This window comes from Oryctolagus cuniculus, unplaced genomic scaffold (assembly GCF_964237555.1).
Source record: "Oryctolagus cuniculus unplaced genomic scaffold, mOryCun1.1 SCAFFOLD_92, whole genome shotgun sequence".
NCBI classification, from domain to species: Eukaryota; Metazoa; Chordata; class Mammalia; order Lagomorpha; family Leporidae; genus Oryctolagus; species Oryctolagus cuniculus.
In genome coordinates this window covers 280,904-304,290 of record NW_027208381.1, presented here as the reverse complement: position 1 = coordinate 304,290, position 23,387 = coordinate 280,904, and the positions used below count along the sequence as shown (strand labels likewise).

The 23,387-nt window shown below is 49.5% G+C and overlaps 1 protein-coding gene across 1 annotated transcript in view; it reads right to left on the bottom strand.

The window, feature by feature from the left end:
- The window catches only part of LOC127490054 (beta-microseminoprotein-like), a 35,980-nt gene extending 16,422 nt beyond the window's left edge, over positions 1–19,558 (bottom strand). The window contains exons 1-2 of the mRNA XM_070067856.1: positions 19,055–19,558; positions 18,324–18,463 (exon numbers count right to left, since the gene is read on the bottom strand). Of these exons, the coding sequence (XP_069923957.1) occupies positions 18,324–18,463; positions 19,055–19,178 (264 nt within the window). The 5' untranslated portion in view covers positions 19,179–19,558. The remainder of the gene's footprint in view (positions 1–18,323; positions 18,464–19,054) is intronic.
- Positions 19,559–23,387: the final 3,829 nt, after the last annotated feature.

Sequence of the window (23,387 nt, the reverse complement as noted above, 5' to 3'; positions counted from 1 at the left end):
GCTCTCATGCAGAGCTGCAGAGTTGGCTGCCTCTGAGAAAGAGAGAGAGAGAGAGAGAGAGAGAGAAGGGAGAGGTGGGGAGGGGAGGAAAGGGGAGGGGAGCTGGTTGCCTCTGTAAAGATGGAAGTTGAGATAGGATCAAAGCTAAATGTGAGTGGAGCACTGGCTCCTCAAACAGGGGGTTTCTGGCACTCAGTTCGTTTGTGGGAGTCCAATGACGGACATGGTAGCAGGGTTGTACTGCCAGAGCCATGTGGCAGTGGGGTTTCAGTGATCTACCCGGCCTTCTGGCAACCAAACCAGGGTCTCCGGCCTTTCTCAGAGCCTGTGAGCTCCCTGGCATTCTTTAATAAAATTCCAGCAGGTTCTGTTGTGTGCAACCCTGTGACCATCAAGTTCTCCCTGCTGGTGTCCCTCCGGTAATTGGCACCTTGCCCAGTGAAGCACAGCTGTGTGGGATAGGCCGCCTTCTGGGTTAGTGCAGAGGTTCTCAAGCAGGAGAGAGGTCTCCAAGGCCCCATAGCCTTGCTACAAGGAGCCCATCTGCCTCTCAGCAGGCACTAGCAGGAAGGCAGTGGCCAGCTGCCCCAGAGCAGCCCAGGCAGGCACTTGTGAGGGGAGACGGATGTTGGAGCAGGGGTGTGCAGGTGCCCATGCAGGGTGGGGGGCAGGAAGATGGAATGAGGGCCACCGCCCAGTGTATGGCGGCTAGCTCTGCCTGACTGATGTGCAGCTTTTATCCCATCTCCACTGTCATCTTTACAAATAGACCAGGCCTTATTTTTTCCCATGAGTATATTCATGTATCATACATGTTTGCATGTATTGGCTGATGTTTAAGAAACTTAGCACCCACCCCAACCAATCCACCTTCATTGTAGAAAAAAAAAGGAACATGCAAAGAGGCAAAGAAAAAATATCATGGTCGGACTGTTCCAAGAGAGCTACTGTTAGCATTGTGGAGAATTTCCCTCGAGAGTGTTCTGGGTGTGTTTGCATTCAGGAGAAGTGGAAGTCGAGAGCTGTCTCTCCAAACGCGGGGTCTCACATGCACTGTTGTACAGTCTGCTCTTCCCATTCAGAAAAGCTCCTGGGGGTGGGCATTTGGCTTCATAGTTAAGATGCAGGTTAAGAAGCCCACATCCCACGTTGGAGTGCCTGGGTCCGATTCCCAGCTCCAGTTCCTGATTCCAGCCTCCTGCCGGCAGCAACCCTGGGAGGCAGCAGGGATGGCTCAAGTCACTGGGTTCCTGCCACCTACGGGGGAGATCTGGATTGAGTTCCTGGCTCCTGACATCTGCCCTCGACCAGCCCATCACCTGTCATTCTGATAGGTGGACACTATTTTGTTCTAGTAACTTTTCTTTGGTGGTTGGCAAGGTTCAGACAGTTTTGAGCACTTATTAACCAACTTTCGCAAGTTGCCTGTTTGTTGGTATTCATTACCCATTCTTCTGTTAGGAGGAAGCTGGAGTCAGGAGTTGGAGTGGCCGGATACTCAGACAGGCCTGCTCTTCCACCAGATCCTGGATGTACCCTCTTTTACATGCCTGTGCTCTTTGCAAGACAGCCCCTAGCACAATGCCCACGGTTCTGCACTTGCTCTCTCCACTGTGCTCCATCCTAGCTGCTCTAGGCCATTTTGCTGTCCCCAGAGAGCCGAGTTGCCCCGGAGTCATTTCCTCTGTGTGAACAGACCTTTCCCCAAGCCTCGGCCGGCATCACTCCCATGCTCCCCCAAGCTGCTACTGCAATGCCATCTTCTCAATACATCCTGCCTTGAACGACCTGAACAACCTCTCACCATGCACCTGCTCTCACAGTCCTTGCTTCCTGTCCTCTTTGCTTTTCTCTCTCTCTCTCTTTCTCTCTCTCTCTCGACACTAACCCTGGACTCACTGGAGGCACAGCTCCCCGTTCATTGTCTGCCTTCCCTTGACTACAATATCAGCTCTTTTAGGACAAGAACCTGTCTGTTTTCTTCTGGACTTTATTCCAGAAAGCTCTGGACCCATGGATGAGTCGCGACATATACAGTTACCACAATGTCCCAGGCAGCGATGGACCACACAAAGACAGCAGTCCCACAAGGCTATAATGGAGTACTGCCGGCATCTCACATGGGCACTGGTTCAAGTCCCGGCTGCTCTTCTTCCAATCTGGCTCTCTGCTGTGGCCTGGGAAAGCAGTAGAAGATGGCCCGAGTGTTGGGCCCCTGCACCCACGTGGGAGACCTGGAGGAGGCTCCTGGCTCCTGGCTTTGTATTGGCCCAGCTCCAGCCACTCCAGCCATTTAGAGTGATCCAGCGGATGGAAGAGTCTGTAACTCTGCCTCTCAAGTGAATAAATAAAATCTTTAAAATAAAAAGAAAACTAAACTGCATACAATTATGCACAGTACATAATACTTGATAATAAAATCAACACCTATGTTCCTGGTTTAGTGTTTACCATACTGACACGTCAGCCTTCTTTTACAGTGTACTCCTCCTTATGTAAAAGTTCACCATAAACCAGTATTTTGTGTGTAACGCTGGCAGCAAACCTCACCCATCCAGTGTCTGCTGCATCTCCTGGTCCCCTCAAAGGATCACATCAGTGACTGAGCCACACCATCCATGCTGGATCCATGTCACCCAGGTGCAGCAATGGGAAGGGGGACCACGGCAGGCATGGGGTAGCTGAGGAGGGAGGAATCTATTCAGGGTTTCCAGGCGGCGAGACAAAGGCAGGATTTGTACCCAGGCCTGTGCTTCTCTTAGGGCAGATGCTTCCTCCCTCACACACCTGCCCCTGCATCTGAATTCAAGCGAAGGGACCCAAGCACGGAGAACAGCAGCAGGAGGGCAGCCGCCACCCCGGCGGGGCCTTCGGAGCAGGGGACGTGCCTGCCCACCCTCTTCCTAGCCCTCCTTCCTAACCTCGACAACGCACTGGGAACATTCCCTCATGACCACTGTCACGAGGAAGCTCCAGCAGACGGTGGGTCCTTGACCTGCTGGTTAAGATGCCAGTTCAGATGCTGGGTCCCACATCACAGCGCCTGGGTTTGGTACCTGGCTCTGGCTCCTGACTCCAGCTTCCTGCTGATGCATTTTCAGCAGTGACAGCTCAAGTCACTGGGCTCCTGCCACCCACGTGAGAGGCCTGGTTGTGTTCCCAGCTCTGGACTTCAGCCTGGCCCAGGCCCTTCCCCATACTCCTGGGCATTTGGGGTACCTGCAGATTTCCATGCTGGTTCTCTCTTTCTCTCTCTCTCTCCTTCTTGTTCTACCTCTTAAATGAATAACATTTTTCAAAGAAAGAAATATGGCCTGAGAATGGACTGTGTCTGCAGCCTCAGACAGAGGATATGATGGCCATCTCCACCCTAGTCAACAACAGGCCTATGGCGGTGCAGGCTTGGCCTGCGGTCAGTTTACCCTGAGTGCTGGGAGACCCTGGGGGCTGCCACAGCCAATGCGCTTCAGCTCTGGGCTGTGGGGGTTTTCATGCAGTGTTTCCTGGACCACATCTGCAAGGGAGATGCAGAAGATCTGGCCAACTCCCCCAGAGTTCCCTAGGGGAAGCAGATGTCACTCTCAGTCATCCAAGCATCCCACTGATGTAGACGGCGCAGATTACACAAGCCTGGCAATGAAGAGGTGAAGAGTCTGCCTCCTCAGAGCCCCCAGAGAGTCCAGTGTCCCAGGAAGCCAGCAGAGACCAGCCTGGCCCTCGTGCTGAATGTCAAGGTGACCCAGCTCAGCATGGTGCAATTCTCATTTCAGGTCCAAGCAAAAACATGCATTTTATATTCCCTGATAGGCTGGGCCACAAACTCACAAGCTGTGCCCCAGCTTGGGAAAATTCAGCCATGAACTTTACAAGTAGACCCTCAGTTAACCCACGGATGACTTGATACAGACCCTGTTGCTGGCAAAGGGGCTCTGGAGAATGTGACCTTGACACACGTTATTCCCAGCCTGTTTTGCTTCATCCTGATTTGGATGGAGATGTATGTCCGAGAACCCTTAGGTAGGTAGTTGGTTGAGTGTGGAGGCAAATGCCTGCTGAATGCTGGGCCCAGCTGGGGAAGACAAGAGGCCCGGTAGGCAGCCCCTCAGCAGCCAATTGTTTCAAGGCCTCTGTCCCTGACAAGCAGGAAATGCAGATGCTTTGGAAGTCTTCCCACTAAAAGATAATAGCTGTTTAAAAAATCTCTTTTGAGATTTTTTTTTTTTGAAAGTCAGAGTTACACAGAGAGAGGAGAGGCAGAGAGAGAGAAAGGTCTTCTGTCCTATGGTTCATTCCCCAATTGGCCGCAACAACCAGAGCTGTGCCAATCTGGAGCCAGGAGCTTCTTCTGGATCTCTCACACGGGTGCAGGGGCCCAAGCACATCTCCTGCTGCCTTCCCAGGTGCATTAGCAGGGAGCTAGATCAGAAGTGGAGCAGCCTGGACTTGAACTGGTGCTCGTATGGAGTGCCAGCATCGCAGGCTGTGGCTTAACCCACTGCACCACAAGGTCAGCCCCATCTCTCTTGAATTAAATCAGATATGTCTGTAGGCTAAATCCTGCTTGGGAGGTGGTGACTTTGTGATCTTGCTCTTAGATAATCTCTAAGGCCCTGTCTGCCTGGTTCTTTAGAAATCAAAGAAAAAAAGGCTGTCATGTTCACATTTTCTTGGGGGTGCAATCCCAGGGAAATAAAAGAGTAGGGGGTACTGAAAGTGAGGCAGGCTGGGAAGAGGCGTGCAGGGCACAGGAGTGTGTTGTGAGCTGGCTGCTGCCCTGCAGGCAGTGAGGGTGTACTCCCATGGGATGTCTTCATGGAGGGTTTAGGAAACAGTCCTGTGCAGTGTTGAGAAGGAAGGCATGGGGGAAGGGTGAGTAATAGGAATAATGCCAGTTTCTTCCCATCTCTTCTATCCTACTGGTTCTGATCTACCCCATACCACAGTCAACCCCTGGGCTGCATCATTCATCCTGCCTAGGTAGCATCTGAGGAAGCCCAGGTCTCTATGGAGATACTGAGAGGGCCTGGCTCTCTCCTGGTAGAGGGTAACAGGCAACTCCTGGGGGCTGGTGGGAAAGCAGGTCAGGGCCCATGTGAACATGATGTCCACTTCAGCTATCAAACAATTCAGCATGAGACTGATCACTCCTCAGCATCAAAATTACAACTCTGCTCTTAAAAAAAGGCCATTTTCCTCTTCCTCGCCATCTGTTCATTGTGTTACCCCAGGATCCTTCGGATACACCTTTTCCTGTATACAAACAAGACACAAGAGAGCTGTGTGGTATCCAAGGGCTCACATTGGAGCATCAAGAAAGAAGAGGAGGAAGAAAAACTGGCCCTGCAGAGTGCCTGACCGCATGCAGAAAATCACAGGGGATCTGCCAACCATTCTCACTGGTATTAGTAAGAGAGCTGAGCAAGGTTCAGGATACAAAACCAATAAATAAAATCAATGAACAATCTGAAAATATAATCCAGGAAACAATTATATTCATTTAGGGATGACTTTAGCAAAATAAGGGCAGGATTTTACTCTGAAAACTACAAAATTTTGCTGAGGGAGATTAAAGAAGACCTAAATCAGGACAACAAACTACAGACTCTCGGACTAATCTGGCCCCCTGCATGCTTGGTAAATAAAGTTTTATTGGAACACAGCTATACTCACTTATTGGCATATTACTTACAATGGTAGATATGAATGGTTCAGGAAGCCAAAAATATTTATCCTCTGACCCTTTATAGAAACTTTGCCAACCCTTAATCTAAATACACCCACGTTCACTTTATAGTGCTAACATAACAGTTCTTCTCAAATTTAGCTACAAATCCAATGCCATTCCTAAAGAAAAGTCATTTGTAAAGAAAGAGTGCATCAGACTTCCTAGAGAAATTGGCAAACTTCGGCTAGCATTTATATAGAAATACAAGTAATTTAGAATAGCCAAAATACTTTCTAAACAGGACAAGATGAAAGAGGTTACACCAGCCAATTTCAAAAGTTAAATTCTGGGGCTGGCACTCTGGCTTAGCCGGTAAAGCTGCCGCCTGCAGTGCTGGCATCCCATATGGGCACCGGTTCAAGTCCCGGCTGCTCCACTTCCAATCCAGCTCTCTGCTATGGCCTGGGAAAACAGTAGAAGATGGCCCAAGTGTTTGGGCCCCTGCACCTGAATGAGAGACCCAGAAAAAGCTCCTGGCTCCTGGCTTTGGACCAGCACAGCACCAGCCATTGCGGCCAATTGAGGAGTGAACCAGCAAATGGAAGATCTCTCTCTCTCTCTCTCTCTCTCTCTGTCTCTCTCTCTCTCTGTCTCTCTGCCTTTCCTTCTCTCTTTGTGCAACTCTTTCAAATAAATAAATTTTGGAAAAAAAAGTTAAATTTTGTCCCAGGCACTTGTTAAAAAATGTCAAAGACAGGGCCCGGCGCTGTGGCTCAGCGGGTTAACGCCGTAGCCTGAAGCGCTGGTATCTGATATGGGTGCCCATTCTAGTCCCAGCTGCTCCTCTTCCAATCCAGCTCTCTGTAATGGCCTGAGAAAGCAGCAAAAGATGGCCCAAGTCCTTGGGCCCCTGCACCCGCATGGGAGACCTGGAAGAAGCTCCTGGATCCTGGCTTTGGATCAATGCAGCTCCGGCCATTGCGGCCAACTGGGGAGTGAACCATCGGACGGAAGACCTCTCTCTCTCTCTCTCTCTCTCTCTCTCTCTCTCTCTCTGCCTCTCTTCTCTGTGTAACTCTTTCAAAAAAATTCTTTAAAAAAATTTTCAAAGACAGATTGTATTCAGACTACCGGTGGTTGGAGAGGGACCCTGTGGTCTGAACTGGGCTCTACTCCACCCAAAGGCAGGAGACGTTTTAAACGCTGAGCCATGCCAAGGGAAGCGTGTTTGAGGACACTCTCTAGGGGGAGGCTGGGTAAAGGTAATCTTGGTATCCGGGTTTGCTAACCAGGTGGGGGCCTACCCTCCTATCAAGGGCTGGAAGACTGAGGGATGATTGCTTTTCAAAGGGATGTATCCAGCTCTGTACTGGCACGGACACATTTCAGAGAGACAAAGAAAGGAGTCCCAAGGACGAGTTTTCTAAGAACCGAAGGGAGGTTCGGGGCCCATGCTCCATGGCATTGAGCTCTCGTGGGCAGGGCCTTTATGGGGCTGAGGTCAGCATACAGCTCATCATCCTGAGTTCACGGCCATGAGCTGTGAGATGCTAGGCTAGTGTTTGTTGAAGCCTCTTTGTGTTTGTATGTGTGTGTGTGTGTGTGTGTAGGGGGACCTGGTGGTGGCCTTTTCATGCCCACTTCAAAACCTCTTGCTGTCAATTGTTTGCAGAACAGCCAGCACAGTCACCTTCACCGTGACCCCCATACACAGAGCAGGTGCACCTTTGCTATCCCCACCCTGCCCCCACCCACAGCTGCATACCACACTTGTAGAACAAAGCCCTCACCAAACTCTCGGGGAGCTGGCCTCCTGCTTACGCCCCATGTCCTGCTATATCTAGGTCCTAACATTGTCCCCTTCATTACTCAGAGAGGGTCACTTTGTCCTTTTTGCTATTCCTCACCACACCAGGAAAATCCTCCCACCCTGGCTGGTGCACCCACAGCTATCTGAGTGTCTGCAGATTGAGAGATTCATCCCCCACTCCAGGCCATCGCTCAGAGCGGCATCCATGCCCACACTCCCTTCCTTCCTGTTGCTTCTTACTCACAGCATTTGTCATCCCCCAAATTACTGTGCATATAGCAGGTACCCCCGTTTCCACAGGGGATCTGTTCCAAGATCCCTCAGCAGAGCCCTGAAACTGGAGATAATGTCAAACCCTGTGGGCACTTCTTCTTCCTATACGTACCTATGATGAAGTGTATCAGGCACAGTAGATTTACAACAACAACTTCACAACACAATAGAATGATTATGACGATTTAAAGTAATAAAAGTTATGCAAATGTGGCCTCTCCCTCTATTTCCCTCTCTCTAATTGCACCACACTCAGCCTTCTTGGACTGATGTGAGATAATGCCCCATTGTGAGGAGATGAGGGGAGGTTGAATGATGTAACTCCCTCTCTCTCTAACTTGGCCTCTTGAGTAAATAAATAAATCTTAGGAAAAAAAGAAATGAAAAAATAAAGCCCCCACCTCTCTGTGCTCCAGCTCTCCCCTCCCCAATGGCGCTGCTCTTACTGTTCATTCGTTCGTTCACCTACTGTGTGTTGGGCACTGGTTAGGGACTGGTTAGGTGCATGCCCCCCACCCCCAGCACAGACTGCTTGCTCGGCCTTGATTTGCAGCCAGCTGGAAAGGTTGTGGCTTTCTTTCCCCAGAGCCTCTCCATGGCCAGCGGGTTGGAGATGATTATGTGCAGGCCCTGCTGCAGTTGGAGCTCCTGACACACTTTGAATTCCTTTCAGTCACCAGGCCAGTAAGAAGTGGGCCGAGGAAGGGGAGGGGGTGATGCCCTTCTGCCCCTGGCGTTCAGTCTCAGGGTGGCGGCTTCGTAGCCCCCAGTAAATGAGCAGATCCCTAACTGGGGCACTAATCTTCCTGCAGAGCCCTTGACATTTTCCAGAACTTTCTTTTTAAATGTTTATTTATTTATTGTTTGAAAGGCAGATTTACAGAGAAGCAGAGGCAGAGAGAGAGGTCTTCCACCCACTTGTTCACTCCCCAAATGGTTGTGACAGCTAGAGCTGGGCCAATCTGAAGCCAGCAGCCAGGAACTTCTTCCAGGGGTCCAAGGACATGGGCTATCTTCCACTGCTTTCCCAGGCCATAACAGAGAGCTGGATCAGAAATGGAGCAGCCAGGACTTGAACTGGTGTCCATATGGGATGTCAGCACTGCAGGTGGCAGCTTTACCTGCTATGCCACAGCACTGGCCTCCAGAACTTTCTCTTAGCTACCCAGAGCAATCACACCTGCTCCCTCCTCCCAATCCAGTTTCTGACCTCAGAATTAATGTCTTTAAAAGAGGACCCATCAGGGCCCAGTGCTGTGGCACAGTGGATAAAGCTGTCGCCTGTGAAAGGGACATCCCATAGGGCCCTGGTTGGGGTCCTGGCTGCTCCACTTCTAACTGTGCTCCCTGCTAATGTACCTGAGAAATCAGCAGAGGATGGCCCAAATGGGATTAGGCCCCTGCCACCCATGTGGGACACTTGGAAGGAGCTCCTGGCTTTGGCCTGGCCAACCGTAGCCATTGCAGTCACTTGGGGAGTGAACCAGAGGATGGAAGGTCTCTGGGTGTGTGTGGGTCCCTCTGTAAACTCTGCCTTTGAAAAAAGTAAACAAAATCTTAAAAAAGAGGCGCCATCACACACCCTGGGAAACAGCAGGTGCTGGCATTAGTGCCTGGATCCCTGCCACCCATGTGGGAACCCCGGATGGAGTTCCTGGCTCCTGCCTTCAGTCTGGCCCAGCCCTACCTGTTGTGGGCATTTGGGGAGTGAACCAGCACATGGGAGGCCTCTGTCTGTTTCTTTCTCGTGTGTCTTTCAAATACTTTTTTTTTTAAACAGGAAACAGACACCAGACAACTCCTTCTCCTTCTCTATTTCCCATCTACTGCCTTCCCTTTCTTTAAATATTCTATTTATTTATTGAGCAGCAGAGTTACAGATAGAGAGAGGCAGAGAGAGAGAGAAAGGTCTTCCAGCTGCTGGTTTACTCCTCAAATGGCCACTACAGCTAGAGCTGAGCCAGTCCAAAGCCAGGAGCCAAGAGCTTTTTCCTGGTCTCCCATGCAGGTGCAGGGACCCAAGCACTTGGGCCATCTTCTACTGCTTTCCCAGCCCATAAGCAGAGAGCTGGCTGGGAAGAGGAGCAGCCAGGACTTGAATCAGTGCCTATATGGGATGCCGGCACCACAGACAGAGGCTTAGCCTACTATGCCACAGTCACGGCCCCCTGCCTGCTCTTTTCATGAGGAAGCTCTGTGAACACACAGGGAGGTGGCACTCACCACCTACAAACCCAGAGGAGGGATCTCAGGAGGAGCGGCCCCCTCAAGTCCCTTGATCAGAGACTCAGCCTTGGAGGCTGCCCATGTGCATTGCACTTGGCCATGGTGACCCCAGCACACACCACCACCACCACCACCAGGGAGAACACCAGTCCCCTAGCGTCCACAGGAAGTGGGCAGGTAAGCTTCCTGGACCGTTACTGCATCTGGCACAGCCCGCTTTTAAGATCCCAAGGCGGGTTTAGTTATGGCTGCTGGCAACCACGCAGCTTTCCTTTGTAGAGCACTTCTGACTTTCCCCCTGGGATGGCACGAAAATGGCACAGAGGGCGAGTGGCCGCTTCTGATGGGCCACTTGGGTGTAGTCTCCCTTGCTCCTGGTCTAGGGCTGCTGAGTTAGTGATGGAAACTTACTCTTAGCTTCCTGGGCTTTCAGTATTCTGAGTCCTCAGCAGGCAGGAGCGAGCCACAGTGTGGAACTTGAGGACAAATGCTTTCTGGTCCAGGAGATTTGCTTTATAGCATATTCTTTTATGGAAACTCTTTTTTCTTACAGAATTTTTTATTTTTAATTTTATGTGAAATGCAGAGAGCGAGAACAAGAGAGAGAGAGATTCTCCATCTACTACTGGTTCACTCCCCAAATGGCCTCAACACCAGGGCTGCACCAGGCTGAAGCCAGGGCCAGGAGCTTCTTCCAGGTCTCCCCCATGGGCTCAAGGGACAAGCACCTGGTCCATCATCCCCTGCTTTCCCAGGAGCCTTAGCGGGGAGCTGAATTGGAAGCAGCGCCTCTTGGTACTTGAACCATTCCCCCACCCCATGGGAGGCTGGCACTGCCAACAACAGCAGCTCACCCTGCTACACCACAGCGCTGGCCCCCAGCAGGGCGATTTCAATGAAAATGTAGACCGATTTCAACAATGGGAGGAAGAGGCACCCCTGTCACCCCTGTAATCCATTCCTTGAAGCTCCAGGCTGCATAAAGGAGACACCAGACAGATGTTTGCCAAATGAATGAGGCATTCATTTCTTTTTTTTTTTTTTAAGATTTATTTATTTGAAAGGCAGAGTTATAGAGAGGCAGAGGCAGAGGCAGAGAGAGAGAGAGAGAGAGAGAGGTGTCTTTCATCTGCTGGTTCACTCTGCAGATGGCCACAATGGCCAGAGCTGTGTGAAGAATTCATTTCTGCCACACTGGTTTGTCTGTGCTCCCCAAAGGCTCATGGGTTGAAATTTGATGCCCTTGTCAGGTGTTAGGAGGATGGAAATTCAATTTGACCCTGGTATTTAAAGGTCAGATCTTTGGAAGGTGACTAGGATTAAACAAAATCATAGAGCTACTAGGACTAAAATACTGGTGGATAATTGGTAGTGGGGTGGGGGAAGAAGAGGAGGGAAGAGGGAGAGGGAGAGGGAGAGGGAGAGGGAGAGGGAGAGGGAGAGGGAGAGGGAGATGCACAAGGAGGCAGCAGGTGCAGGTGCAGACATTCAGGTCTCCCTGCCTGGAAGAAATCTGTCACCAGACGCAGGCCCTTGAACTTCTACACCTGTGAGCTAAATAACCCCTTTCCTTTATAAAGTTATCCAGCCTTGGGTATTTTGTGATAGTAAGCAAAATAGACCAATATATGACATAATCCAGTTTTCTCTCTTGTGTCTCTAGAATTTCTTTGGATCCAGTAGATCCTGGGAATCCTCTGGGGGAGCATAATTAGAGACCCTGTGTGTTGCTTTCACATAAACCTGACTCCTTTGAGTCTCATATTGAAATGATTGCATTGGAGGGAAGGTATTACTGGTTTTTTTAAAAAGATTTATTTTTTTATTTATTTTGAAAGAGTTACAGGGAGAGAGGGAGAGAGAGTCTTCCATCTGCTAGTTCACTCCCCAAATGGCAGCAACAGTCAGGGCTGGACCAGGCCAAAGCTAGGAACCAGGAATTTCTTCTGGGTCTCCCATGTGGATACAGGGCCCAAGCACTTGGGCCATCTTCCTCTGCTTCCCCAGGCACATTAGCAGGGAGCTGGATCAGAAGTGGAGTATCCAGGACTTGAACCAGAGCCCATATGGGATGCTGGTGCCACAGGCAGAGGCTAAGCCTAGTATACCACAGCACCAGCCCTAGGTATTACTATTTTTGTAAGAAAATAGACATAGAGAGAAAATACAGCTTACTCTAAGTTAGATGTCTAGCTGGTCAGTGTTCAGAAGCTTAAAGAAAATGGCCTAGGTTTACTCTAAGTTTAGATGTCTAGCTGGTCAGTGTTCAGAAGCTTAAAGAAAATGGCCTAGGTTCATCAGACACAACTGGGATCAAAGTTCTTTTGGGGGGATGAACTGTCTCTTTTATTAATTTTTGATGTTTTATTTTTTTATTTGAAAGAGTGACAGAGAGGGGTGTGCGCGCGCGCACACACACACACACACACACACAGAGATCTTCCATTCACTGGGTTATTCCTCAAATGCTATGCATGGACCAGGCCAAAGCCAGGAGCCAGGAACTCCATCCGGGTTCCTACATAAGTGGCAGGAACCCAAGTACTTCAGCCATCAACTACTGTCTTCCCAGGCACATGCAGCAGGATTTGGATCAAAAGCAGAGGTGGAGGCCCGTGCTGTGGCACAGAAAGTTAAGCCTCTGCCTGCAGCACCCACATCCCAGGTGGGCGCCAGTTCGAATCCCAGCTGCTCCACTTCTGATCCAGCTCCCTGCTATGGCCTGGGAAAGCAGTGGATGATGGCCCAAGTCCTTGGGCCCTGCACCCATGTGGGAGACCTGGAAGAAACTCCCGGCTCCATTCTGCTGATGACCTTGGACTGTCCGAGCCACTGAGGGAATCCTGGGCAGCTGTCCTTTCTCCAGAGTGCCATCCTGCTTCTCATCTGCTACACCCGAGTGCCTGGAGATCACTTTCTGCGGACTGCATGGAGCCATGTCTCCAATCTCACGGTGCAAAAGTGAAGCCACCACAGTGGCTAGGACTCAGCCCGCACACCGGGGGTCTCTGAGACCGACCCACAGCATGCTGGGAGAAGCACAAATGGTGTTGGAAAGGAAACTTTGTCTGCTCAGAGACCAGCTCTCTGTTGCATCTTAAACAACCCTAGGTTGAGGTGAAGGTTAGACATGGCCCCTTCCCATACCCCTACCCCGTTACCTTCACGCGGCCCAGCCAGCACCTGTGCCATCCCCCACGCTGCCCGGAACATACCTTCCCTTCCCTGAAGCCCATGTGCACGCCCCAGGACAGGATCTAAGCTCCTACACCCTCTCCAATCATCTTGACCTTGTCTTTGTCTCCCTTCTCACCTGCTGCACTACCAAAAACAATCAGATTAAAAAAATCGACAAGAACTTGCCCTTATCTTGTTTGTCTTAAATTCAAAAGGATGAAGGATTAAGGTAGACAAATATTTAATTTGCCTCTTGGCCAAAACAGGGGAGACCAATGTAGAGAAATACTTAATAAATATTTAATCTGTCCTGTTTCCAAAGGAAGAATGATTAAGGTAGACAAAGAATGATAACATTTAAGGTAGGTCAACATTAAGTTCTTTTTTTTTTTTAAGATGTATTATTTATTTGAGAGTTAGAATTACAGAGAGATGGAGAAGAAATGTCTTCCATCCGCTGGTTTACTCCCCAGATGGCCACCATGACTGGAGCTGGGCCGATCTGAAGCCAGGAGCCTCCTCTGGGTCTCCCACGTGGTGCAAGGGCCCAAGGACTTGGGCCATCTCCTACTGCTTTCCCAGGCCATCAGCAGAGAGCTGGATTGGAAGAGGAGTAGCCGGGACTCGAACCAGTGCCCATATGGGATGCTGGGCCAATTCTGTGTTTTTTTCTTCCCAAATCACCTGTCCGACCATGGGAAGGCATTGGTAAGTATTAGCTAGGGAGGTGTGTTTCTCCCCCACCTTCCTCTTCTGCCTGGTACCCTGGGCTGAGGGATGGGGCTTTCTACAGCCATTGATTAAGAAAGGACTCAAGGCTCAGCCTTTAACTTCCAAACAGACTTTTCCCAGCTCATGGCAGGGATGGCAGCTTTTGAAGAAGATGGCATGAAAGAACAGCCACCATTCAACCAGACTCAACATCCAGCCCAGGGCCAGGGCAAAGGAGAGGCAGCTGGGGGAGTGGGTCCCAGAGACACAGTGCATGCCCTGCCTGTGACCACACCAGGGTGGTGCCCCAGGAAAGGGGGCAGGCAACAGAACCCCCAGGTAAGTAGGGGGGTCGTCGAGCAAGGAAAAGGACACTGTGCTCCCTTCTTGCGGTACCCAGGAAAGTGACTTCTCTGTGGGTCCCCCTACTGCCCACAGCTCACCGTGACAGCAACAGAGGAGACACCAGCGTTGTCTCCTGGGCTCCTAGGGGTGCATGTGTCCAAGAGGAAGGAGACCAAGTCCCTTAAGATTAGAGTGATGCATGTCTGGTTATGTATGTAGTCCTGAATTATGATTTAAAAGTGTGTTCCCCCTGCGTGGGAGACCCAGAAGAAGCTCCTGGCTCCTGGTTTCCGATCAGCACAGCTCTGGCCATTGTGGCCAATTGGGGAGTGAACCAGCGGATGGAAGACCTCTCTGTCTCTCTCTCTCTGTCTCTCCTCTTCTTCCTGTGTAACTCTGACTTTCAAGTAAACAAATAAATATATATTTTTTAAAAAAAGTGTGTGCCCTTTTCAACCCATTCTGAGTTTTTGTCAATGATGTGGACCTGGCTCTACACATTTGGCAAAACTCATCTAAGAGACACTTGGGTGAATTTTCTTCCATGTATCTCGCACCTCAGGTCTGATTTAAACACACACACACACACACACACACACACACACACACTATGCTGAACCTAGTGATAAGAAAAGGAGAGAGAGACACCTTCCATCTCCTCATTCTCTTCCCAAATACCCACATCAGCCAGGGCTGGACCAGGCCGAAGCTAAGAGCCTGCCACTCCATCTGGGTGTCCCCCATGGTGGCAGGGCCTCCAGTATTTCAGCCGTCATCCCCCTCTTCCCAGGAGCATTAGCAGAGAGCTGGATCAAAGCCGAGCAGCCGGAGGGGCACTCTGGTGTTGGATGCAGGGATCCCAAGCAGCAGCTGAACTCACTGCACCGCAACACCCACCCCCCAAACTTCTTATTAACTACAATAATTTTTTGTACTGCCTTTTGTCCTGGCTGCTTAACCCCTCAACCCATAGGCCGCACCTTAGCCAAGTGACAGAGCTGATCGCCAATGATGGGGCAGGAATGAGTCCCTGCCCACCATGCCTGGGAAGCACGTTTTGCCTGTTGTTCCTGAGTGTTAAACACGTGTGCTTTAATAGAGCCCCAGGGAAAAGCAGGCAAACTCTCCCAAACTGTCACGAAACAGCGGGCAACTCTTCTACCAAATCACGGTGCAAACTCTCCAGGACAGGCAAGGTCGTGCACCTGCCAAGGATGGGGTGAATGCTGTGGCGCTGCAGGTTACACCGCCACCCAGCACTCCCGCCTCCCATATCAGAGTGCCGACTTGAGTCCCGTCTCCTGGGCTTCCAATCCAGCCCCCTGCCAGTGCACCTGGGAGACAGCAGACAATGGCCCATGGGGGAGGTCCAGATGGAGTTCTGGGGTCCCGGCTTTGCCCCGGTCCAGCCTGGCAGTTGCAGGCATTTGGGGAGTGAACCCATGGATAGTAGCTCTGTCTTTCTGTCTTCTTCTCTTTCTCTGTCCATTGATCTCTCAAATAACTAATATTTCAAAAAATAATAAATATGATTAAGGAAATCTGATGAGCAAGCTGTGGGTCTAGCATATGGGGACGATTGATAAAGTCTAAACACAGATTGGATATTACTGGTTATCAATGCCGTGTGTTCTGATTTTGAGAAGTGTACTGAAATTACATGAAAAGAATCCGTGTTCTCAGAAAATCTATGCCAAAGTATTCATGGATAAAGGGACATGATGAGTCCAGCTACTTTCAGATTATTAAATAAAAATGTGTGTGTGTGTGTGTGTGTGTGTGTGTGTGTTTGTATGGATGTGTGTAGACAAAGACGAAGACCAGAGAGAGGGAAAAGGGAGAGAATACGAATGGGAATGCAACTCCAATAGGGCAAATGTTAATGTCTGGTGAGTCTGACTGAAGGAACTACAGGACTTTTTCAAACTATTCTGTAACTCCTCTGTAAGTGCAAAAACTATATCATAATCAAAAGGTTTTAAAGAGCCTTATTACTGGTCTGCAAGCACATGAAGAACTGTCCAGCACCATCAGACATTAGGGAAATGCAAAGCACAAGGGGACACCCTGTAAGAAGTCCATTGTCAAAAATATAGACAACCCTTGTCGATACAGTCTTGGAGAAACTGGACCTGCATGGCAGTTTCTTAAAAAGGTAGGCACCAAGTTATCATTTACCCCAGCAATTCCACTCCTAAATATACACCTACGAGAACTGAAAACAGATACCAAACATACCCTTCTGAAACACAAATGTTTATACTAGCATTATGCATATTAAGTAAAAGGTAGAAGCTAACCAGATGTCCATGGATGGCTAGGCAAAGTGCAACATATTCATACACTGTGGTATTCAGCAATAAAGAGAAGCACTGACACATTGCACAACACAGGCACACTTTGGAAACACCTCTGTAAGAAAGAAGCCAGGGGCCAGCATTGTGGAGTAGCAGGTAAAGCCACTGCCTGCAGTGCACACATCCCATGTGCACACTGGTTGGAGTCATGACTGCTCCACTTCCTATCCATCTTTCTGCTATGCCTCGGGAAAGCAGTGAAGGATGGCCTAAGTCCTTGGGCCTCTGCACCCGCATGGGAGACCCAGAAGAAGCTCCAGGCTCCTGCTTCGGATCACAGCAGCTCTGGCTATTGTGGCCAACTGGGGAGTGAACCAGTGGATGGAAGACCTTTCTCTCTCTCTCTCTCTCTCTGCCTCTACCTCTCTCTGTGTAACTCTGATTTTTAAATAAATAAATAAATCCTCCAAAAAATATTGGATGAGACCAGGCTGTGGTCCCTGGTGGCAGCACCTATGTATTCACCTACATCATCCAGAAATCCCCCCCACCATCAACACACGCTCTGAAATAATGTTCAGTAAGCTATCTAGTCACCCTTATCCAGCCTGAATGTCCACCAGAATTACACATCACAATCACATGTATATTGTCATATCTTTCATATTTTTATATTGACTTCTTCTTTTTTTGGACAGGCAGAGTGGACAGTGAGAGAGAGAGACAGAGAGAAAGGTCTTCCTTTACCATTGGTTCACCCTCCAATGGTCACCATGGCCAGGGCGCTGCGGCCAGTGCACCATGCTGATCTGACGGCAGGAGCCAGGTACTTATCCTGGTCTCCCATGGGGTGCAGGGCCCAAGTACTTGGGCCATCCTCCACTGCACTCCCTGGCCACAGCATAGAGCTGGCCTGGAAGAGGGGCAACCGGGACAAAATCCGGTGCCCCGACCGGGACTAGAACCTGGTGTGCCGGCGCCGCAAGGCGGAGGATTAGCCTAGTGAGCCACGGCACCGACCTTGACATCTTTTTCATACTCTGAAATTACAGATGATCTCCAAGGAATGGTAGGGACAAGTCCTGATCACTTCATGGGGGGAAACCTTCCTGTGTATGACACAATCGCACTGACACTGCTCGCCTCTTTGATAATCTGAAACTTGGTAGTGTTTGTACAGCAAATAATATCTAGAAGGTGCAGCAGGAGGGAGCTAAGATGTTCTGGCTGTCAGCACTGCACTCAGACACTGATGAGAACAGCTATTCCTACACCACACCACAGGATCTAAGGAAGCAGGTGAGTGACCACAGTGCCTGGCATGAGAACAAGAAGAAAAGACACTCTGAGGAATGCAGGAAGAAAAGAGGACAGCCATACCCACCTCTCAGATCCAAGTAGCAGGGAAAGGGGTGTCTGGTTTTCTGCTTGGAGGAGAGAGGAGGAATTGCACCCAGACCTTTGATGTTAAACCCAGTACCAGGCTCACTACTATGAAACATGGTGCCAGACAGGGCCCCAGGGCCATTGCTCCCAAGCCAGTGGCTACAGACTGAGCCCAAGTGTCCTCTTTAGCGAGGTGTCAAGGGGACTGCCTCAACCATCCCTTTCTCAATCTTGGAAAGAATACAGAACAAGACCCCAGCCACTGAGAAACAAAGTGATTTCAGGATTGTGCCCTGTGACTCAGTGCCCGTCTGATAAATACCTGACACTGTTCCTATCCCAACATTTCCCTTCCCCAAGCCCCTGCTTCTTGATTGACCCCAGTGCCAGGAGTGCCAGGTGGAGACCTGTGACCCACGTTAATCAGACTTACATTCCAAACAGCATCACTGATGGATGATGGAAGTGAGTCCACTTCAGGACCGGAAGCATGGGTCTTGGGCTCCAGAAGTGATTGCCATTTTGGCACTGGTGGCGTGGTACTTGGCATCTGGCTCAGCACCAGGAACAGGACTGCAATGATAGACTATCCCTACTTAGGCACTTCCTCAGTTAACTTTGAACAAAACACCAACCGCAGCATTAGGACAAACCTGGGCTTGGAGCACTCTCTAGTGCTAAAACAGTGACAACACATCAACAGCAGACTTATGTTGCAATCTAGAGCTGAAACAGCCCAAGTGTCCATATGCTCTGAAAATAGACTGCTTGGAATTTCTGGAAGGAAAGTTAAAAACAAAGCCACAATTTGAAGGCTCAAGGAAACAATCCCTAAAGTTGAAGATGATGTAGTGCACTTACAAGCATCAAGAACTTTCAAGTAACCACAACCTCACTTAAGGAACAAAGTAAGTTTTCAGAGGTCAGACAGACGGCAACTGACATGTACAGATTCTCAGATGTAGAATTAAAAAGAGCTGCTGTATTGCAACTCACTAAGCTTCAAGAGAAGATGGCACAACTATTCAATACTCAGAGGAGGAGGCTTACTAGAGATGAAGGTAGTTTTCTTTTTTTAAAAAGTATTTATTTATTTGAGAGGTAGAGTTACTGATAGTGAGAGGGAGAGACAGAGAGAAAGGTCTTCTTTCATTGGTCACTCACCAAATGGTTGCAATGGTGGGGCTGTGCCGATCCGAAGCCACGAATCAGGAACTTCTTCCAGGTCTCCCATGCAGGTGCTGGGGCTCAAGGATTTGCCCCATCTTCTACTGCTTTCCCAGGCCATAGCAGAGAGCTGGATGGGAAGAGGAGAAGCCAGAACTAGAACTGGCGCCCATATGGGATGCCAGCACCTCAGGCAGAGAATTAAACTACTGCACCACGGTGCCGGCCCTCAAGAAATGAAGGTAATTTTCAAAAACCAAACAGAAATCTTTAAGCTAAAATTATACTAACCAAAACTTAGAATATGATAGAATGTATCAATGGGAAACTATATCAAACAGAAGAAGCAGTAAACTCAAATATAGGCTATTTGAAAATGAACATATGGAGGAGCAAAAAATAAAAAAAATTCCAACAAGTATGAAAAGGCTTACGTGTATTTTAGGATTCTTTGAAAGGTACACACATCTGGTGTATCTCTTCAGTGCAGTGGTTAAGACACTGGTGAGGATACTCACATTTCATATTGCAGTGCCTGGGTTTGAGCACTAGCTCTGCTTCTGAATCCAATTTCCTGATAATGTACACCCTGGGAGGTGTCAGATGATAGCTGAAGTATTTGGGCCCTTGTCACCTATGTGAGGTACCTGGATTGAGCTCTGGGCTCCTGGCTTTCACTTGTCTCAGCTCCAGCTGTGTGGGCATCTGCAGAGTGGACCAGTTGATAAAAGATCTCTCTACCTTCAAACAATAAAAACAAACAAACATATCTACATTATTGTGGGTCAATAGGAACTGAGAATATTAAATTGGTAGTCAGTACACACAACTAGATAATACAGAACCATCCTGAAGTCTGCAGAAAGGTACAGTGATCCAAGTGACAGGAAGGCATGGGGTCACCAATTAGATTTGATTCAACCAAGTCCATCCCGGGATGTATTAAAATCAAATTTGTCTCCAGGGAAAAGATGAGGCTCAACATTGCAAGAGAAAGGAAGTGAATGACACACCAGACTGTCCCAGTTCACTTCTAGAGTGATAGGGCAGGATTTACAGATGGCACGAAAAGAGATGTGATTCTCACAATGTTCTTGGAGAACCTGCTGACCAGGGATATTGGATCTAGCAAAGTTATCATTCTGTTATGGAGGACAGATAATGTTATTCTCTGAAAAACAAGAGGTGAGAGAGGTTATTGTCTTATAGATCTGTCCTACAAGAAAGGAAGTTTTTTAAACTGGAAGAAAGAGATGCTAATGAGTAAGAAAAAATATTAGAATGTGGAAAACTCACTGGTACAAGTCACTAAATACACAAATTCAGAATGCTCCCATATTGTAAACAAGGACATCCACAATCCATATGTTTAGTATGAAGAATAACAAGCAAAAGAATTAAGAATAATAATTCCACTAAAAATAATAGATAATATAGATTTAAAAGTAGACTTCAAAAATTCAAAATGTAGGAAGGAAAGGAGTATAATTTTAGTGTTCTTTATTAGTATGTATCTCTTGTTTTTTTTTTGTTTGTTTTTGAAGAATTTATTTGAGAGGTAGAGTAAAAGACAGTGAGAGGAAGAGACAGAGGGAAAGGTCTTCTGTCCGTTGGTTCACTCCCCAGTGGCTGCACTGCAGAGCTGCGCGGATCTGAAGGCAGGAACCAGGTGCTTCCTGCCGGTCTCCCAAGTGGGTACAGAGGCCCAAGGACTTGGGCCATCTTCTACTGCTTTCCCAGACCATAGCAGAGAGCTGGATTGGAAGAGGAGCAACCGGGACCAGAACTGGCACCAATATGGGATGCTGGCACCGCAAGCAGAGGATTAACCTAACATGCCATGGACCAAGCCCCTTGTTTTTTCCTTATGCCAAGATGTCTACATGTCAAACAAGCTTTTGATAAGCCAAAAATGTTTTAGTAAGACTCATGGTAAACACAAAGCAAAACTCTATAATATAATAACCAAAGCCAATAAGTGGAAAATTAAAATACACAACTAGGTAAGATCATTTAGCCACAAAAAAGATTATAGAGAAGAAAAATGGTTCAAGTCCTTGGGCCCCTGCACCCACATGGGAGACCTGGAAGAAACTCCTGGTTCCTGGCTTCAGATAGGTGCAGCTGAGCCAATTGGGGAGTGAACCAGCAGATGGAAGACCTCTCTCTCTCTGCCTCTCCTCTCTCTGTGTAACTCTGAATTTCAAATAAATAAATATTTTTTTAAAAAAACCTTTCAAATTTGAACAAGTGGTATTAAGGCCCATGAGCAGTTTGTTTTGGTGAAGACTACAAGTGCTCACTAGAAAAAAAAAATGTGTACACAGTGTAACAGTGTAGTGATATATATATATATATATATATATATAGTAATAGAAAGGCTCTACAGCTCCACTAATTAATGTTTTTATATATGTACATATATATGATTTGTTTATTTGAGAGTAAGAGTTACATAAAGAGAGCAGTAGAGAGAGAGAAAGAGAGAGAGAGAGAGAATCGTCCATCTGGTTCATTCTCCAACTCTCCCGGATGCACAGCGTTGTGGGCCAGACAGCATCCACTCCCGAGTCTTGGCTCCTGCCCCTGAGCAGGGCCCCCAGGTGTGAGAGGTGTTTCCTGCTGGCTCAGTAACTCTTCTGTCCCCTGATAGCTGTGGAAGAGGAGGTCTGGGGATGAGCATTTATCACCCTCGGTCTCTTTCTGGACTAAACAGGCCATCAACTCCACACCGAATGTGTGAGAATCCCATGGTTTTCAACTTATTGGTATTTATTTGCATTCTATTGTTTGCTAGCAAGTCTGCAGGGCAGGGAGACTAAAGAGAAACTGCCCACGCCCGTGACCTTCAGGTGATGAGGCGAACAAGGCTGCCATGAGGACTGGGAAGAAACTGACAGGCAGGACAACGCCATGGCCGCATGGCTTTAAGGGGTGCAGGGAGGCCTCCTGCCCCCGTGTCTGGGGAGAAGTTTCTCCAGGGGTTGGTGAGTGCTGTGTCAAGGTAGGGCAGGACAGCAGAGGGGGACACCTGCATGGGTTCCTGGGCACAGGAGGGGCTCCTTACAACGAGGAAGTGGAACAGAGAGTGCTGTGGTGCATGTGCAGGGGATGGGGACGCTGGACTCTGTGGTACCAGGCAGGCTGCAGATGAGACTTGGGTTGTCACTGCCCTGACCATGATGGGGTGAGCAGGAGAGGCTGTCCTGGGGCCTGAGGCAGGGCAGGGAGGGGCTGGAGACAGGTGCATCTTTTGTTCCTCATCCACCTCCAGGGTCCTGACAGAGGAGGAGATGGCCAACAGGTGGGATCGTCACCTGACAGTAGGGGACAGAAGCCACGTTGCAGAGGTGAGTTCATCCCTCCCCCCGGGCGTCCTCCATGCTGGGCCAGGTTGGCAGGGGCTGTGCAGCCAGCTGCCTTGTCACCCAGAGCAGATTCATCCCGGGTGCCTCCTGAACCCATCAGCCTGGGGCCATCGTGTCAGCCTCACCAATGAGCACTGCTCTGAAGGCAACAAGAGTTCTTGAAGGAGTGCAGATTTCCGCCTTGCCATGGGGCTGTGCCCGCTGCAAGCCCACCTGACTGCACCAAAGCAGCCCAGCAAGGCGGGGTGGGAAAATGGGGGGACACTTGGTGCCATCTCAGTGTAGCCTGCATGCCATGAGGTGACAGTGACAAGGACCGGGTGCTTCAGGCGTGGAGCTTCTAGTCCTGGGGGAGGCCTGGAGCACACCCACCTTGGGCACACACGTATGATGCACATAGAGAAATACATGTGCACCCCACAGTAGAAGACAGCTCCCCCTCCCCGGAGTAAGCAGCGAGGAAGTAGCAGGAAGGCAGCCAAAGCTGGAAGCCTTGAGGCTGGGCCAACCCTGCTGGGGTCCCTGGGCTCTGCAGAGCCCGTGCTGACCACGAGCAGCCCAGGGGCTGGAAGGGCTGAGCTGCTGCTGGCAGTGACCCCTGCATCCCTCAGGGGTGGGTGTCCCGGTGATCAGCACCCCGGGAAACTGTGGGCCTGTGGCTGCTCCTGCCCGATGCATGCTGTCCCTGTCCTTATGGTCAGCAGCAGCCCGGTGTTACCAGCGTGCGGCTCAGGAGCTGGTGCCCAGGAGTTCTCAGTGCTCTGTGCCTGAAGCCATGGTCAGTGTCAGGACAGGGCCCTGGCTCCCGCTCTGGACAGTCTGGACCACGCTGGCTTGAGGTCCTATGCAGGTGGTGCTCAGCGGGCTGCTCCCCTCCCCCCATCCCAGGAGGATGCCGGTGTCCACCTCCTAAAACTCCTGGGAAGAAGGGCTGGAACAGAGCAGGAGGGGTCGGCAGGGGT